The following is a 20414-nucleotide window of genomic DNA, read 5'->3' on the forward strand; positions in this document are numbered from 1 at the left end:
TCAATATCCAGTTTTAAATGCGTACTTTCACTGCCTTAGTTACAGATTTCGTTTAATAGCTAGTTCGGGAGCATTCTTGAGGTTAGGTGGTTACGACTGACCTATTACGCGACTATTTCATTATTTAGGACTATTATCTAATCGTAATGACTGTATTCGTGTGATTAATAAAAACGAATGGAAAGAATGTTAAGGTTTTTAGTAAAATATTCGTCTACGCAGAAGAATCGCTTACACAATCAGCCTTCGCCTTATCGATATCAGATACACTATCAAATATACTCAGTCAAATACGTCAAGCTTTCACTGTTTACAGTTACTTCAGTCTGGTATTATCATTATTCCGACGATTCTAATCAGGAATTATTTAAAACAGAAATTCCTTTATATTCATTCTACATTCTCGTATACATAAACACTCGCAACCTATTAATACACTATACACATCATCAATGACGCAATATTTTCACAAAAAACAAAAACAAAGATGACCTTAAAATATGCTTATCATCTCCATCTTCCCTAAATTCTCAAAATTCCACAAGCAGCGTCTGAAAATTTAATACAAACACAAACCGATCCGCCAAAAACTCCGAATATTCATAACCGGCAGATGCGCAATGGCGTCCGTATTGACACTCGCGAGCGCTGTGCAAACAGCGCTTCCAATTCGAACACTATCTCGAAAAAAAGAACTCGGTAAACCCATCAATCCGAGCGGACCGCAAAAAACCATAACAATACGATCGTAAACTCAAATGGACACCTTGAACGAGAAAATTTCACCAGAATTCCCGGAGAAAAATGTTTATTGGCCAACGAGGTTCTTGCGGCGAGCAGATTTCTTCGTATCAACATTTTTCCCGCGGATCCGAATTCAGTGACGAGCGGCGTCGGCTCCGTGCATTCAAAACATCCGAAAGGAACCCGCTACATTCTCGACGGTCTTGCTCTTCACCGTAAGAAATAATTCCCGCAGGAATTCCCGGAGGAATTGAGGGGGGAACACCCTAAAATTCCGCGTAACGTGCTCGAGGCATCGGGAGTCCGTCAGAGAAATACATTCCCCAGACATCCCATAAATATCCCGTGGCCAGATGGATCCGCGGGAACGATCGAGCGAAGCGGGCTTTAAGGGATCGTGAAACGAGAACGCGATACGTGCGCGAGTTCCGGCGTCTTTTTCGTGTCGCGCGGCGAAACACGTTCCCGCGGCGAGCTGAATTTTCCGGATTCACGGAACGCGACAAGTGTTATATGCATTTCCAACCTCGGCTCTCCCGGCACTCGCGACGCGAACACGTCCAGCGTAGACGAAAATTTTCCTGGACACGGGAGAACGCGACGAGTGTTATTCTCGCTCGCAAACTCGATTCCGCGAGTTGTCGCGGAGAGACGCGGTGCTGCGATCAATTTCATCTCCCTGAATTTCCAGGGAAGGCGAGTGTTTCTTTCATTTTCGAACTGGAATTTCCCAGCACTTCCGATGCGAAACACGCTTTCGGGATCACTAACGTTTCCCTAAACTCGGTACACGCGATGAGAATACAGCGATGTTTTCCCTTTCGAACTTGGCTTCCCGAGCTGTCGCGACGGCGAATAAGCTACGAGATTACGTCGATTTTCTTGGATCCAGGGAACACGATAACTGTTATTTTCATATCCACAGGCGGCTCTCCTATCGTCGCGGAACACGCTCTCGCGAGTACTGAGTTTCCCGGGACTCGGGAAACGCGACGAGAATATAATGTTATTTTCTCTTTGGAATTTTTGGGAACGCAGCGACGGGGAATAAGCTCACGCGTATCAAAATATTCCTACGTACAGAACCATCGTAAGCATTATTTCCATTTTCAAACTCGATTTTCCAAGTCACAATTTCCCCAAACTCAGAAAGCGTGATAAAAGTTCAATGTTCTCTGTTCAACCTCGAGTTTCCGAATCGTCGCAGCGAAGAATACTCGGTTAGCGAAATTTGTCCAGGAAACACGATAAAAATTATTCTCATTTTCAATATTCACAATCAACGCGACCAAGCTCCCGCGACTCGTGGAGAACGTGCTATTTTCATTTGCAGACTCAGCCTTGCGAGTTGCTATGCTTCTTTGTTCATCGAGAGCTCGCGGGAAACGGAGAACACCGTGTAACGTCGAACGAATGCGCTTATCGCGGCGCGTTTCACGCTCGATTGTCGATAACAATGACAAGCGGCGCGCCGCGGGGACCGCGACGGAGGAGTCTCCGCGACGGAACTGTGACGAGTTCCGCGACAAATGATCCCTCCGGTGGCCATTCACCGGAGGCGGCCGCGATGGAAAACTTTCGGCGCGGAAAATACGCGCGGCGTATCGCGCGAGGCAAGTTTCCAGCTACTCGACTCCGGCCCGAGCGAACAGAATGAAACTATCTCGCGCCTCGCCGCGCGCACCGCCGAAAGAAAAGCGAACTTGTTCCGCGATACATCTTGCAGCGACGCTTCGCGTTGGCCGCAACGTTCAACCGGATAATGAAGTGCTAAGAAATATGGCAGGGGAACGAGGAACTTCTTGCCTTCGAGTGATGCTGCGCTGCTTCTTTGCCGGAACACGCATCGACTGCGAGATATTCTGTTTTCTAACTAATTCCCATCTGCCACGCAGTCAACCCTGTAATAAGGTGGTTAATTGGTTTCTTGTTATTTAGGAGCGTGTCGTGCGAGACTTCGAGATTGTATAAATGTAGTGAAGCTTCAAGGAACTGTAAGATGTTTTGTCTTGGTGTAGGAAGATCGATGGAGTTTCAGAGTTTAGTGGAGGATGATTGTAATTTTTTATCTTCGTGTAGGAAGATTGTTGCAATTTTTGATTCTAACGGAGGAAAGTTGTTGTAATTGTTGTCATTCAAGGAACTGTGAAATGTTTTGTCTTGGTATAGGAAGATCGATGGAGTTTCAGAGTTTAGTGGAGGATAGTTGTAATTTTTGATCTTCGTGTAGGAAGATTGTTGCAACTTTTGATTTTAACGAAGGAAAATTGTTGCAATTGTTGTTCTTCAAAGAACTTTAAAATGTTTTGTCTTGGTGTAGGAAGATCGATGGAATTTCAGCGTTTAGTGGAGGATGATTGTAATTTTTTATCTTCGTGTAGGAAGATTGTTGCAATTTTTGATTTTAACGAAGGAAAACTGTTGCAATTGTTGTCCTTCAAAGAACTTTAAAATGTTTTGTCTTGGTGCAGTAAGATCGGTGGAATTTCAGAGTTTAATGAAAGATGGTTGCAATTTTGGATCTTCGTGTAGGAAGATTGTTGCAATTTTTTATTTTAACGAAGGAAGGTTGTTGTAATTGTTGTCATTCAAGGAACTGTGAGATGTTTTGTCTTAGTATAGGAAGATCGATGGAATTTCAGAGTTTAATGGAGGATGGTTGTAATTTTTTATCTTCGTGTAGGAAGATTGTTGCAATTTTTGATTCTAACGAAGGAAAGTTGTTGCAATCGTTGTCCTTGGTATAGGAAAATTGTTGCAACATTTGATCTTGGTGTGAGAAGGCTGTTGCAATTTTTTATCTTGACGCGGGAAGGTTGTTTTAATTGTTTACCTTGGCATATGAAAGTTATTGCAAGTTTCGATCGTGATAGTCTAAGGTTTCCCGTACCAGCTGCTTCACTTCATCCTCGGGGAACGAATATAAACGTACTGGAAACCAGTTTTTTTTTCGTAGAGATTTTGAACACATTTCGAGAGTTCAACGAACCAGTCGCGTGTTAGAGATTTATTTGAAAGCAGGAGCGCATAAAAACGCTTTAACAAGGGCACATTAGTTCCACTGTTTAGGATATTGTTTTCAATTATCATTCCAATTATTAGTAGAGTGTGAACCTTCGAGCGAACGCACATTTTCACGTGCCAATTTCGAAAAAGGCTGGGCGGTATGTGTCTTTAATAATCCACGCTTTATTAAATTGCATATCAAATGAAGTCGCTAATTAAACTTTATTACCTACGTGTACACCGGGTCTGGCATCTTTGTGGCTACATGCTTGCGCGTTATTAATACTTTTCGAAGCATCACGGTTTCCGCATCCGTGCCACCATCGCATCAAGCAGAATTATTGCACTGGTAATCGAATATTTATACTATGAATCCTTTACCCGCCGCGTGTACAATCGTTATTTTCAGAGTCGAATACTCCCGAGCCGCGGACCGTGAAGGCGTTCCAAACACGAACGAGAAGAATTCGCGGCTAGAAAAATCTCCGGTGAACCACCAAAACAATTTTTATCCGAATTCCTTTGTTAATAAACAATACCTCACGGAGAATGGAGCCGGCGAATCGAGTATCGGTATTCGCGAGGAATGCAACTCGCGTTGCGTCCGAGTTCCAGCTACCGAAACAGAATGTCGTATTCGTTTTGCGTATAATCCGTTGTTCCAATTAAAAGTTCCAGCCGGTCGCTACAATGGCGCTCCCAGGAGCGCGATTCGGTTGTAGCAGACGGCCGAACGAAGTTTCGCGTAATCCGAGCCGATACCAGACGATCCACGCTTTACTTAGCCAGATTACCTATATCTGATCAAAAAAACCGTCGTTCGCCGCGACATTACAGCAAAAACCGAAGCGAGCGTGCGAAAGAAACCCGTTGGGAGAATAAAGTCGGCGTAATTGACTTCGCGAAGTCGCTTTGAAAGGCAAAAAATCGCCGCGCGATAGCTTAATTGCTCGGACCTCGTGGAAATATTGAAACAGCGGTTCGCACGGAAACGAATAGCAGATGCGCCGACTATGCAAACAGCGGAGAGTGATGGATGTTTTTGTAATGCTGAAATACTGTCGATGAACGTAACGCGCTGGCGGCGTACACTTTAAACTTCGCGTTCGCCGAACAAAGCGTGCTCGCGGCTCGAGCGTGCTTCGCGAATTTCTCACTCGCGGTCGGGGGAGAAACAAGCGCGAAAGGAATATTTCCATGAAAACGAAGACTAGATCTAGGGAACGGTACTACGGATGTACAGAAACGTTAGAACGTGAAATCGAGATTTCGATTTCTTTCCGTATGCAAATGGGACTGCAACCGCCGACTCGTAATATTTTATTAGGACACGAAAGGTTGAGCGGGATCCCTCGGTGAACACGAGTAACCGTGAAAATGAAATTCTGAAATTTGATATCTCCTTGAAACCGTCCAATTATAATACTAGACTCACTAACACTTGTAATTATGAATTCGCCATTATTCAAATTACCTCCGCACGTCCATGCTAATTCGCCTTCGTATGCATCCTGTCCCACGAAACCAACCAACAGCGCCTCTATTCTCATATTCAAACATTCATAGCGTTCTAACTTTGCATATCGAATCCCTGCACATTTCATTGAAATTTCTGCTTATCCCCGAACACTCCCTTATCTGCACGTATCTTTTTAAATTAACCTACAAACGACAGTGCTAATAACGTATCACTGTTTCCTCGCGAAAATACTCTTGGGAAACCTCACGAACTATTCAACGACGAACAGGATGGATCCCGACGGCTATAAATCGAGCAAAAATGTTGCAGATATAAAATCTTCGTATACTATTCAACATATCAGTTGTACAGTTAAAATAAAACAGTATTTCAATCTTCTATGGCACAACAATTCCATACGAAATCCTAATACTAATAGAAAATCCTCAATTCGAAAACGTATAATTTCTAAATTCTTCGAAATTCAACTGCTAAACACAAAGCAGAATCCCAAAAGAACATACTTTTACGAAATCGTTCCTAACTACCTTCGATTCCATAAAGAATCTAACCAGAATGGACTATAATGTTTCCTATTCAGCATTCGAAATCCTAATATTAACCCATTGCACTCGAGAGGCGCCTTCCAGTCGCCATTTAACTTGACCCACCAGGATCTCAAAGTTTTTAAATTCAACATTAAATTTCGTATAACGTATCAACGCCTGGAGCATCAAAATAAAATAGTTCCATCCCTTAACTTACCCAAAATACATTCTTATATCAATATCAAAACGTACCATCGACACATCACCAGAAAATAATGAATATTCGTTGAGAAAAATATTCCCGAGTGCAAAGAATTAATACAGAATCCTCGATACGAAAATGTATAATTTCTAACCTCCTCAAAATTCAACTGCTAAACACAGAATCTCAATAAAGGAAAATACTTTCACGAAATCGTTCCGAGTTACCTTCGATTCCATAAAGAACCGAGCCAGAATGGACTATAATGTTTCCTATTCAGCATTCGAAATAATACTCCAACCCAGAGCTAACCCAGCGCTGTCGTAAGCCGTAAAAGGTGACCCGGAGAAGTGGTCGGCAGTGACCTAGTAGTCAATCAATCGACTCACATAGCCAGACGTTGCCACGGGGCGCGGTGTGGAGCAGGTTCAGATGCAAGTTGAAGTCTAGACCGGCCAGGTCCTGTCTCAGGTGGGTGCTGTCCATGATCAGTGCCCTTTCCGGCAGCAGGAAGAGATGATCGCTCCCCTCCGCGGGCCCCAGGGTTCGCGGCACGCCGAGCCCAAGAGGCCCAGAACGGGCCGTCAACATCCTATCGTCGCGATTATCGAGGATCGCGTTGTCGCCCGATGGCGCATCCTCGCACCCGATTCCCGACACGCTGACCGTCGGAGTTCCCTCCTCGTTATCCCCGATATCACCACCTCACCACCCCTCGGCAGCACCCTTTCGCACTTCGCTATTAACTCCTACGGGTTCGACTGAGAAATCAGTTGTCTTCAACACACTGATCACCCTCGACGGTTGAATTATCCAGCAGACGAACCCTTGCGATTACACCGAATCGATTAAAATTCGTAATATTCTAAATATTAGAATATCAGTGTTAATATTTCTCGAGAAGATTGCAGTATTCACAGTTCGACTGTCAATTCAAACGTTACTTCTCTGCAGCTGAAACCGTAGCGTTTCAAGTAGTATCGGACAGCACGCTGCAGACAGCTATTTCTCTGTTTCAAGAGACGCGTGCAGCATTCACAGTCGAATGTTAATTTGCTACAGCTCAGAGAATATCAGAAGCTTCCACTAGAGTGATATTTCTCTCTTCCAACGGAGGCTAGAATCCACGGTCCGATCGTCAGACGGGAACCAGCCAAAAAAGAGGATCGACTAGACCCAAAGCGAGGAGCGCGCGGCGCGTTGGCAGTCACTCGTTCGACCCTCCCACAGGGCTCTCCTCTCTCATCGCGGCTCGACGCGCAGCTACGCGTTCCAATTAATCCGCCACTAATTACCGGCCAGCAGTTTTGTCGATCGCTAATTGCGGATCGTCTGGCAGCGCGGTTCGCCGGTCCCGAACGGTTCGCTGGACTCGCGTGGCACCGGGATGACGGTCTCTCCCCGTGATCCCCCCTTCTCTCGATCCTCGAAAGGTGTTCGCCGCTGTCGAATCCGGCGCGTCACGATAGAGACGGGCGCGTTGCACGCGCGACGTATCTTCGATCGGCGAGGCGGGGACGAGAGGCGCGCTCGCGATCTTCTGAGTCACTCGGTCAGTCAACTCTGCGGAACGGGGGAGGAGAGGCGGTTCGCGCGAGAGCGTGACACGCGGCGGAATTGACCGCGCCGCTGTCGTTCGAGTCGTTTAACAGCCGAGCTGGGTGTCCTCCTCGGGAGCCGCTCCAGATCGGTCGAAATTCCGACAGCGAGCACAGAGGTCCTCGATTCAGCGTCGAACGCGACGAGCCGTTTGATCGGCTTGACAGTCCCGGAGCGGTGGTCCTGCGCGATTCACTTGGTCGGTCACGTTTGCCCGCGCGCTCCGGCGAACGGAGCGTGTTTACGGAATCTCGGACGGCCGCTTTGGCGCTAGGAAAATAACGGAGCACGCTGGATACCGTGGGAGGATGCTCCGAAACAGGAAGCACGTGCCAGCTTAAAGAGCTGCGAGCGCGGCACCGATCAAACGGGAACCAAGATCGATCGGTCACCGCCGGAAGAGCTGTGCTCGCCGGGCTACGTGGTGCGGCTGTCGCGACAGGTTGAACACACGGCGGCCAGTCGATGACAGCCGTGACTCGTGGCAGCGCGCGCTCGTCGACGGTAACGCGATCCTTCGCGCGTGGCGGTCAGCGTTCGACTGAATGACGCCGCGGTGCAGCGCGGTCTCGAGCGGCGCCGAGGGGTGCCGGAAATCCCCGAGCACGCGGGGACGCGATCGGCCCGCGCCGCGACGGACACACAACACACACACCGGGATTTTTCATTTGTCCCCCCACGGCGAGATTTCATCCGGACGAGGCCGGGCCCGCGCGCGACTAACGTAATTTCTACTGAAACTCTCTCGCCACCCCCTCGCGTACCACCCTCTTCTCTGTCCCTCTCTCGCCGTGCGTTTGAACGAGCCCGCGCGACTCCACTCGCTCGCCGGAATGAAAAACGCCGTTGATCTGGATCTTCCGAGCGCGAGTCGGGATAAAATACGAGACGAAGCGTTTATCTTTGTACGAGCGTGTCTCGCGAACAATCCGCTTTTAGCGGGAGAGCCTTTTGTGAAATCCGGAGTTTATTCTCGGACGGATAAATCAATTTCCCGTGCGAGGCGTCCGAGGGCTGCGGTTCCGACGGGGGATGGGGCCGTTTTGGCTGAGAACACCCGGAGAGTGCCGTTTCATTCGTTTTAATTAAGATATTTATCGTTGCCGCGGATACTCGGCCGATTTAGCCACTGAGACGCGAGTCTAAGCGTTTTCGTTATTAGTTTTATAATTGAATCCCCGAGCGGCGCGCACACCTGTTTCCATTTATTGCCGCGCGAGCGTTATTGCTCATTCGCATTCGGGCGTTCGGTTCGGTTCGGTTCGGTTTCACGGTTATGTTCCACGGGCGAGGGGGGGCCCGCTGGCCGCGATGGACTCTGACAGATGGCAATTACTTTACGGAGAGGTACAATTAAAAAATAATTGCGCGGGTTCGCTGTATTCCAAAATACCGAGCCGGGGGAAGTGGACTCAAACCGATGGCCATTAGCGTTACGATAAAGCATACGCGCGAGGCCGCGCCGCGCCGCGCCGCGCAGCGAATACATATTTATGCGCGGCCGACGCAACGGTCATGGCTCCGAGAATACCGATTCGCGAATCAGCTCGCCGACTCGACGGAAGGATCGAGATCGCGGGGGAAATACTTCGACGATGCTGCGCGCATTAGTTTTCGAGTACCGTAACGCGCGCACCACGCTCCGTTAAAACGAAACAAGATTATTAAATGTGTAATTCAACGTTACCGCGGTTTAATGCCGTGTTTTGATTAATACGCGCGCGAGGATGGGGGCATTGAAAATAATCCGCCTCCGGGGGAACGCGTTGCTCGCGGTTCTCTGTTCTCCGACGGCCACGGAAAATTGCGGAGAAAGTTTTTGTCCAAGCCGGGGCATTATTTTTTGGTAGCTTTTGTGGGGAGTTTCAACAAAACCTGCGTTTCGAACGAGCGGGAATGTTTACGAAAATATGACGTGAAATTTTAGTGATGCATACGTGATAAATGAACGCCGTCGGAGTTTTCGATTAATGGCCCCGGTCCAAGCTTCGCTCGTAATTATTTATTATTTCCACCGTTGCGATACGCTGTGTATATCTATATCGGTTATATAATTTTCATTATTCGATTAAAATTCTTACCGTCCCTCGAATGGCATTTTGCGCGTCGGCTTTGTTCCGTTAACGAAACCGACATTTACATTCCCGGTGCGCATTATAAATATTTATAGCGTGTCCAGCTGAATGAGTCAACAATGGACAACAGCGGCGCGGCTAGAAAGTTACGCGAAACGAGTCGAATCGGGAAAGGTAGCATCCTCTGCGATCACTGCATTCCCTTATCCCGTCTCGCGATTGCGACTCACGTTTTTAACAGCGCGAAGAATCCGAAAGTAGAACAGGGAGCTGAAGATCTCCAATTTCTTCCTTCGAAGTAATAAGCAGACTGCGTATTCGCATACCTTCCAATTTCAAAAGTACACCTCCGACAATCAATACCAAATCTAAACTAATTATCTCCTCTAAAAGTTTTCGTTCGCTGAAAATAATCCTCACGCGGAAACATTTCAATTGTAACCCATGCGAACGCGCTGGGCGCCATGAAAAACGGTATAAATTCTTGTCGTCGGTCCAGTAAAACGCAACAGACTGGGAACTAAACGAGCCCGACGAATTTCCCTCGGCTTTCCAGACTCGTTCGTCGCTTGCGGAGACACCCGGCGGTTTTTCGGTCGAAAATAAACCGGCGTCGGGCGTTGCGTCGGAGCGGGGACGCGTGAAAGAACGTGGGAGGTGTGATGCACTCGAGTGTGAAGCCTCGCGATGCGAGAGAGTATCCTGGTCGCGATGCAACGGCCAGCTGCGGTCAGCAATTTGCGCGAACCTCGATTTTATAGCCGGGGAATGTTTCACGGGGCCGCGCCGAAACTGTTCTCCGCGAACCGGCCGATCGTTAGAGAACGATTCCCAGAACGGTGGACGATCCGGGGAAAAGAGCACAGAGAGGTACGCGCGAGCTGGAACGCGATCGTTCGCGGGCCTATAAAGAATAATCGCGGCGTCTAATGGCCGACCCGTTAGACGAGCGTCTCGGCGATTTGTCGGATTGCCTGTTCTTCTTCACCCACTAACCGAGTGTTCGGCTCGAGAGGAAAAAAAGAAACGAACGGGAGGGAAAAAACAGTTGAAAATAAACGCGTTCCCGGGCACTGGTCGCGTCATTAAGGTCGCCGCAGCCGTGGCTCCGAATCGTCGTTACTTCAACGACAGTTGACGTAACCGTTTAAAGATCCGCGCGATCTTCCATTAAAAATTACGTCGATTTGCTCCGTCGATTCGAGTACCGATTCAATCTTCCTTAGATGACACTGGACTTTATCGAATCACCGCGGCACGCAAGGATTCTTTTTCCATCGGTAATCTATATAAGGCGAGACGCCTGGCAGAGGCTATATAACGTGACCGATGTTACCGCGAAGGAAATGAATTATTATCCACCTCTGTACACCTTCTATTACCAGCGGAAAGAACCGGCATCAAACGTTCTTTGACGCCGGCCGAGTTCACCGTAACGCATCTTTTTTCCAGCAACCAAATTAATCGGGAGACCGTAAGATGAGTCAACCGGTACACTCTCCGAGCAATCAACTTCTTCCGTTTCAAACCCGATACTCAATAGAACCCCGGAATGCGCGCTGCACTCGAGCTCGACAACTACCACCGAGCGCGCTCGAGCCTTGCCGACCTAACAGCCTTGCCCGAGCCGGTCTAATCGAGAGCTATCAAAGCCGAACAGCGGAACTTCCGTTCGCCGGTGGCCATCTCCAAAATTCCGGGGAATCTTGAGCGGCCATCAATATTCCGCCGCCGGTCTGCGGCTTAAAAGATTCGAGCCCGTCCCACGGAAGCCGGAAGGAAAAAAACGGTGGATCGTCGGAGGAGGGCAAGACCTGGACAGCGCTCCAGCCAGACAGAAGTTCCTCCGACGTTCGGTATACTGTTACAGGCGTCGGGACGCTAGAGCGCTTCTTGCGGCTCGATCTTCCGCGTGCGTGCCTCGTGTACGAAGTCGCTGAAACGGCGATCGATGCCCCTTTACGGGGACTAATATGCCAAGACCGGCGTGCCCGACCGGTCCGACGTCGATCGCCGGCTTCGCGGATGCCTCGGCGAGCCTGCTCGATAGCCACGGGATATCGGGAGCCAAGGGCGCGCGCCGCGCGCTGATTGACAGAGATCTTCCTTGACTTTTTGCCCCCGGCACTTTGTCACTGATGCTAGGAAGCGTCCCAAGCGCCTACGGCTAATCGAGACGGTATCCCAACCGCTGGCGCGTTTTTACCGGCTGACGCACTGAAACGCTTCCGGATGCTGTTAACCCTTCGCGAGAGATAACTCCGAGTGACCACTTGATTCGAGAGAGTGAACCTGTTGGGTTTGACCTCTTCCGAGCGAACGTCGACGTTTCGAGATGAAATTCTCAGGGTTCGAAGATAGGGATCAACCCTTTGCGGACGAACACTCGTTAAAGTGCACAAAGCTTGCAACATGTGAAGCTAAATTATACATAGAGTGTTTAAACAGTAAAAAACGGAAGTATACACTGATCACTTGCTGTTCAAGTAATTGAGTCACTCGTTTGCAGATTGGTATTCCAAATATGAAAATTTCATCTGACCGAAATGTCGATATTCGTACGCAAAGGGTTAATGGAATAGCTCAGCATGTAGTTTCTGTATTTTTCTGGTATTTAACACTAGAACTACTAGGTGAGTTAGAATGACCCATTGTTGATTTCTTTTATAATTACTGGAAACAAATGCTTCTCTGAGGAATCGTTAACGATTTAGTGATACATTGTAATATAAGCCAACTGAAATCTTAGTAAATAGAGAATTATGTTTTATAAAACACTTTGGGTCAGTTCAAGTGCTTCGTACTTCTAGTGTTAAGCAGTTGTATAATTTAGCTTCATCTGCTGACGTTTTGGATATTTCGATGAATCGTTTGGAAGGGGTTGCTGTTTAATATTACCTTCGCTGCGAAGTGTATGTTAATATTCTGGTTCATTATGGGCAATTTGTAAATGGGGTATAAGGTAAATATACATGAACTGGGATTATTAATTTACTGTGCGAAGTTTAATGCAGCTTCGTTTCGAAATCTGTGTTCCATTTAAGTTCGTTTGTAGATAATGTGAAAACTTATTTTGGAACGAAGGAGGATTAAACTCTCTGTAATGCACCGTTGTGTGCAGTATCGGTATATTTCTGAAAAACTAGCGAGTGCAAAGGGTTAACCCTGCGAGGAAGTCGATTGTCCGTGGACCGAGGGTCGACGTTACGAGGTAATCACCGAGAAATCGGATTTCTAACCAAGATAAGGTAAGTTGTTGTATTGATACTCCTGGTTTTTGCGGTGCTTCCTTTCGAAGCGTTCGAAGGCTTTACGTCGTAGCGGGAAATGGAGTTTCTTTAATCTCGCGAGAGAGAATATGAAACCTGACGGGATGATTGATCGATGGCGGGAAGTCTTGTGGAACAACGAATTAGAGGTGGGTGATATCTGGAGCTGAAATAATGGAACACTGTGTTAGTGGAACGCTTTGTTGTGGACGGGCTGACTGCCAGCGTGGACTCCCAGTGTCGAATATCCTCTAAACTATTAAACGAGCACCTTAGAGTTCTAATTGAAACTTTCGACGCGAGCCGGAGGAAAATAAAACGTGCAACGAATAAGACACTCGCAACCTAATCTCGACCGATCCCTCCGAACGCACAAAACTCGCAGCCTACTTCTGGAACTGGCAATTCGCACTCGTTCCGTAGTAATTGGTCGGCAGTCATTGTTCCAAGAAGCTGTCAGCCCATAAAACACAGCTTCCACGAAAAGAAAGTTCCACAATGGCCATAGTGCCCGTAGCGAATCAAATTGATAATCTTGCCCCACGCGCAAAAAGGTCTCGCTTTCGTTATCGAGGAACGCCATTAGCCCCGTCGAAGGCTAGAGATTCGTCGCATTCGCGGGACAACGTCGCCGGAGGAGTAACTGTTCAGCGAATTAAAGAGCCATTAGCCCCCCGGATTCCTATTGCGCGGGGAGGACGAGGAGTCCCGTCGATTATATCATCGCTGAACCCGCGTGGCTACCGTTAGCTCGTCGGCGACGTATGATATCAAACGGCATTGTAATGCTCGATACGCGATCGGCCAGAAAAGGGGCGTCGAGACGTGACCGGCAATCCCGGAGCGACTCCGACCCCGAAACCAGCTCCGGGTACCGTTCGTATTAGTTACCATCGTTTTTGCTACGCCCGCGCCGCCGCAAAAATGTCTTCGACATCGGCGATGGTGGGAGACGCCGGCAAAAAGCGAGCACCGCTTTCGCTCGAGCGCGCATTGTTTGCTCGGGCGTGGCCTCGTTAAAAAAGGAACCGAACGCGAGAAAAACGGTCCCTTCCGCGCGGCCACGGACCTACGAAAAATCACGTGCTTTCTCCCGGGAGCTGCCGATTGTTCGAACCGCCTAGCTGCGATCCGCGCCGCGAGCTTCCCGTCTGCGACGGTCGTTTCTGGCTAAGATGCGTTCGCAACCTTCTTGCGAACCGCGCTATTCAGACGCGAGACAGACGAGACGCATTGTCGGGAAAATATCGCAGCCCCTGGAGAACACGGTGACGACTTGAATGCATGAAACTCTTGCACGAGAGCGTACATGTTTGGCCGTTTATATTTAGGATGAGTGCTTCTTGAGGGATTCTTCGGTTTCGTACCGTCGGTTTTCTTGCATGGAACACTTCAACGGGATTATTCGGTTTCGCTTGTAATGGGATACGTTCTGGTTCGGAGAGTGCAATGGAAAAGCTATGCAGCGGTCGTTTTAATTATGAATCGTAGAAACAGCATGGGCGGAAAGATCAACGTTGCTCGTCGATAACCCACGCAGCAGTTACCGCGTTAATTGGCTGATTTCGTTTGATATATTGCAGTTTAAATGCGAGTATTCTTCCTGATGATGAATGTGTGCCTTTGAAAGTATTCCGAACGATGGAACGAGAAGTTTCGAGATTCTGTTCGGTTAGGTGCAATATCGCCGCTCCGGCTGAAACAGTGGAGTGCTAAATAGAGAGACTTTAGGGTGTCGAAGGGCAGCAATTCCGGAGGGTCGCAGGGCTGATCCTTTATCGGCGATGGCCCTTAGGTGAGGGCGCCCCGAGGGGACAAGCAACACGGGCTGAAAGCCGAATCGATCTACCGGTAACAAAGTCTGCAGGTCCGCTATCTACGCTCTGAAAGGGGCGACTGCTTCCTGCAGCGAAAAGCAATTTTAGCAATTCCCGGTTTCGACTACAAAGGGTTCGCTCCGATTGCCGGGCTACTTCGGGGAGCCTCGAGATGGTTGCTGCACTTGTGTCCGGACTTCGGCTCCTTGCGCCCGGGAGATACTTTAAGGAGCCATTTTCATTAAAGCCTTATCGCGAGCAAATCGCGCTATGATTTCCCAGCAATTCAATCCAACTTATCTCAAAGTGTTACCGCGTCGAATCGAGTATAAAGTCTCCGTTCGCAGCCGAAGAGTTTAATTAAGGCGAGACCAATGGTTCATTAGTAACGAAAAAACGAACCTTTCGAAACATTCCCGATTTCCCTGCAGATGAAACGCCAGCCGCGCTAGATAACCGAACAACGCGAAATTCTAACAAAGATTAATACGCGCGATTCGTGCGCAGTCATTATCCTCGAACAGGAACAGCTGAGAATTCGAGAATATCAATCTCCCGGCGCAGTTACAAGCGGCAAGAGTATCATTACGAAAATACGCGATGAAAACTGGCCGAGCGAGTCGCGAAACTTCATCCTCCGAGGGAAGAAACTCGTTCGCCGCGGCGGTAGCGATCCGAGAAAACGCTCCGTGAGGCCGAAAGCAATTTTACGAGTTTGTTACACCTTGTCCTCCGACGATAGAACGCTTCGCGGGACTTTGTAACGAGCCGCATCAATCCTGCGCGGCGTCAGTCAGGATCGACCGGTCGCCTCGACGAGCAAGCCACCGTGCACGCGTTTTCTCCGCGACTCGTTCGCGCCGCTAACGGAGCGGCAGAGGGGAAAAAGGAAAAACGCGAGCCGGGCCGCGCGTATTCGCGACGCGGGTCGCCCGTTTGTAGTCACCGACCAACTACGTACTCTCTAGCGAGAATAATTAAATTAAAAAGAAGCCAGACAGACCGTTCGTACGTGTTTCGTGGCGCGAGCAGATGGCACGCGGTGAAAGCGGGCAACGAACAGTAGCTTTTTTCAAAGGAAACCGAGCGGCGTTGATACGCGATCCGCGAGGCGGCACGCGCGTAGATAAGTCGCGCCGCGTTTTATTCCTCCTTTCCTGCGCGCGGCGCGCGGTACGACGTTGACTTCGAGAACAGCGAGATATGAACCATTCAATCGATTAATTCTGCAAAGTAGATAGCGGAAGAACGCGATGCTGTGATACACATTGATTTTTAGGAAAAGGATTTTGAATGTAACGCGCAGGAAATAATCTTCGAATCGATTCGATCGGACTGAATAATCAAGATGCAATCCTTATTGCTCCTGCAGCGTTCCCATGGCCAGAAGAATGTTATGGCGCTAATCTTAATAACAGGGGAGTTGGTTTGAAATGTAACAGATTTAGAGCCAATCAAGCATAGGCGATAAAATATTGAAAAACTCCAGAAGTAGAGTAAACCGATTTAACCGGCTAGTATATGGGTACTCGTTACGATCGCGATTTATTCGCGATATTTCCCAGTGACCCGTTCTAGCGAGCACGCAGTCGCACTCATCTCGATCGCCGTTTACCGAGTATCGCCGGTGATCTATTCCGGCGATCATGTTTTCCGTTGCAAATCGACGCTCAGGAAGCCCGCGAAAGAGTCGATTTTCCGACGGTCGAGCTAATCGGTCGTCCGGCTCGGACGGCAAGACAGAGCGGCGCGCGGAGAAAAGGAAAATCGAAAGCAAAAGGGGAAACACGACTCGAAAACTGGACGGGAAAATCGACGAGCGCCGCGCGTCACGTCGACCCAGTTTTATCGATATCATCCGGCCCGGTCGGTTATCTTCAGATTATCGCGAGAACAGACCGAATTGGCACGAGATCCGATGTGACCCACTAACGCCGGCTCCGCTCGCGCTGTCCACGGCGCTGCTAATCGGGATTAGAGGGAGTTAACTCAAACGCTTGTCGCGTTACCCGATCCCGTTACCATTGATCCGTTTCAGTCAACTGATTCGCGCACGCGAGAATCCCTTTTTCCTTCTAATCGGCCGTGTCCCGAATCGCGCGCGAACCTCGGAGCCGAAGGAACCCGCCGGCGCGCGCGTCCGAGCGCCCGTTTCTGCGGCGAAACTCGGCAACTTAACCCTTTGCGGACGAGGATTCTTTGAAACGTACAGAACCTTCGGCAGATCAAGCTAAATTATATATCGATTTGTTAATTGATAGGGAAAAAGGAAACTATGCTCTGATTTCTTGCTGTTTCACTGATTAAGTCATTCGTTCGCGACGTAGTCTTCCAAACACAGACATTTCGTCTCAAAATGTCGACATTCATCCACAAAAGGTTAACGCGAGAAGTTCCAGCGTTTTGAATGGCTAACACATTGCGTACGGAAAATCTCGTTTTTATTTAAACCTATCTTCGTAACTTTTCTAACTGCCACGCCATTTAAAGAGGTATTAAATGTTATTAAAACAGATTACTTGTTTAATACTTATGAAAAAATAATAAGATATTTGAGTATATCAGGAACTTATGAATTGATCTTATTGAAAAATCGGCCATTTTTCTAAGAATTAACCGGTAATGTGTTATAATATAATATATTATTACACTAATATACTAACATATTATACCAATACTTATTCTTTAATAAAAAAGGCAAATGATATTGAAAATAATTATTACTGATTTAATATTACACTAGCCATATCACGCTATGATGTAGCTACTTATGTTACTAAATATTTTTATTCAAAATCAAGTTTTTCCGGTCATCGATGACCACCGTGGCAATATAGCAGCTTCATTCAATTTCCGTATAACTTCTCATTAAGCTACTTTCAAAAACTGTGTCTAGTAATTCTAGCAGAAGGCCTTTAGAGTGCAAAGGGTTAACCGTCAATTTCCCTTATGCGAGTAGTCGAATTTATGGAGTTCCGACCAAAGGCGGCCGCAACGTGCGGCCGTCAGTCGGCTCTCGGGCGGTGCCATTTTCATTTTCCCGGGGAAACTCGGACTTCTTTCCGCGATTCCTCTGCACCGTGTCCTTTTACGGCGAGATCCGTTTATGTGTCCGCGCAGTTCCGAAGATCATTAAGCGTGCCATAAACGTGAGCCGCGAATCATCTGCGTTTGGAAAATTCTAAAAGAGAAGATAGCGCCAAATACACTGTCACAGTTTCTCTGCGGATTCGTTTTTCTTCGGACTGGTCTCTTTATTCGTCGCTTTGCTCGATTCACAAGCTGCGCCGAGGTGCAATGGAGTTTCTATAAGACCGAAAACAAGTGTTTTTCTTACGGGGAATATATAATACGCGATTCGCGGAATATAGTCCGCGCGAATTCGTGTTGCTTCCGACGTTAGAAATTCTAGTTTATTTTACATGCTGTCGTGTATACGCAATTAATTTCCGAACCACCGGCCGAAGCTCCGTATCAGCGGCATGCATCCGACACGGTAATCAGCGCATTAATGTCTGTACACAGATTAGAATTTGAAGAATCTTGTACCGATTACCGGCACGCGAACTCGTTCATGCCTCGATTGAACGGTTCCCGAGATTATCGGGGACTGTTCGAACGCGGTTCGTGTGCCTCGATTATTCGTGCTAATGCAGGAGCAGGAATACCCACTGCCCTCGGCCGAAAGCGTTCAAACGAACTCGTTAATGTGATTATTATGGAGTCGTTTTCTGGTTTGTGAATAGTGCACTATGGCCGTAGTGGCAAGAACGTTTCTAATACCGCGGGCAGAAGAACGAGCGATGAGGTATCGGAGATGATTGATCGTTTGGTCGAACCACTGCTCGATTTCCTTATTCTACACTCTGTAGCAAGAAATAATGAAGGTAATAATAAGAACAGTAATAAAGTAAAGACGATGGTAAAAATTATAATATAAGAAATAATACAGATAATAACAGAAGTATTATATTTCCTTGTTCTACACTCTATAATAAAAAATAGTAGAAGTAATAATAAAATAAATAAAGATGCTAATAAGAATTATAATATAATAAATAATATAGATAATAACAGAAGTATTATATTTCCTTGTTCTACACTCTATAATAAAAAATAGTAGAAGTAATAATAAAATAAATAAAGATGCCAATAAAAATTATAATATAAGAAGTAATATAGATAATAATATAAGTATAATATTTCCTTGTTCTATGCTCCACAATAACAAATAATAAAGGTACTAATAAGGACAATAATAAAATAAATAAAGATGCCAATAAAAATTATAATATAAGATTTAATATAGATAATAATATAAGTATAATATTTCCTTGTTCTACGCTCCACAATAACAAATAATAAAGATACTAATAAGGACAATGATAAAATGAATGAAAACGATAATAAAAATTATAACATAATAAATAACATAGATAATAATACAAGTATAATATTTCCTTCCCTACCGATGCGAAGATACTTCTCATAATTGTATCTTCCCACTCTACAAATGAGAACATTATTCACGTTCGATACACGAAGAACTCCACGGCAGAAGTTCAGCATCTTCGATCCATTTCTGTCAGCGGAGGACAAATGGAAAAATATCTATACCGATCAAGGGTAGAGCATCCGACGACTGGTCCACGAATCCCGTCGATGGAAACCAGCCCGAGCCCTCCTAAGCGAAACGCGTTTACGTGTTGGGAATTGGGTCGAACGGGCGTTTCCTGGAAGGTGCGAAAGGAACGCGAATAATTCCGTTTCGACGATGCTGCCCAGACCGACCCATGGGTTCGAGCGGCAATAACTTCGTTCCGCTGTAATAAATATCTCGACTGAGGGGCTTCGCTCCCGGCGCGGCGTCTCGCGTAAGCGACGCCCGTCCCTCTTCATTATTCTTTTTCCTTTCGTCTTTTCTCGGGCTCGGGGAGCTTCCGCGAACCGATTTCTTGCGTCTCTGCAAATTAAACGACCGACCGACCGACGAGGGAAAGTGGAGCAGCCCAGGACCAAGGAAAAACGTTGCCCGCGCCGCGCCGCAGCTCGAGAAAGCTCGCTGAAAGGACTCCCGGAGCGGCTAACGCGAGAAAATTACTAAATATCTGCTAATTATCAAGTTTTTAAAGGGAAAAGCCATGTTCATTTTCTCGTCGGCTTCGCGGAGCAAAAGCGTCTCCGAGGGAAGGAAATGTGGGGTTATGGAAACAGACGTTTCATCTTTTAAAATGAGTCCAGGCGAATTATTCGATTTTTTTCTCGGGAAATTAGGATAAGTTGAACATTGGAAATTTTCCTTTGAAGATCCTGGCGACACTGTTGTTTTAGAGATCAGTGTATCGCGTTGTTAATAGTTTAGAAAATTGAAGTAATATTTAACTAGAGGAAAAACATGTATCTCGATCCTCTTTGGTAACAATCGATTCTCTCGGTACGTTGAACGCGTATAATATTTCAAATCCCAAAGTCTCAATGATATCGTATGATCTTACTATTATCCATTTGAACGAACATTTTTCGCCGCAAAGGGAGCATACACCACCGACGAACAATCGAACGAGAAAAATCCTGGTCGGAGTTAAACGAAACGGGCGCGCTCCTTTGATTTCCGCTCACGATCTTCGCTCCCCATCCCCATTGCAGTCGAAAGTTGCGGGCGAGGAACCTTTAGATATCTGAACGAGGTGGAATC

At 47.2% G+C, this 20414-nt stretch overlaps 1 protein-coding gene across 19 annotated transcripts in view; it reads right to left on the reverse strand.

Annotated features, from left to right (window-relative positions):
* Positions 1-20414, reverse strand: part of LOC116427961 (uncharacterized) — a 293655-nt gene that overhangs the window by 185077 nt on the left and 88164 nt on the right. For 2 of the 19 annotated variants that reach the window (XM_031978930.2, XM_031978924.2), the window contains exon 1: positions 6349-8084. The exons of 16 other annotated variants lie outside the window; for them this stretch is intronic. In XM_031978930.2, the coding sequence (XP_031834790.1) occupies positions 6349-6550 (202 nt within the window). In that variant the 5' untranslated portion in view covers positions 6551-8084. Of the gene's footprint in view, positions 1-6348; positions 8086-20414 lie in introns of those variants that run through there. One more of the 19 variants, XM_031978922.2, reaches the window with a different exon arrangement.

This window comes from Nomia melanderi, chromosome 6 (assembly GCF_051020985.1).
Source record: "Nomia melanderi isolate GNS246 chromosome 6, iyNomMela1, whole genome shotgun sequence".
NCBI classification, from domain to species: Eukaryota; Metazoa; Arthropoda; class Insecta; order Hymenoptera; family Halictidae; genus Nomia; species Nomia melanderi.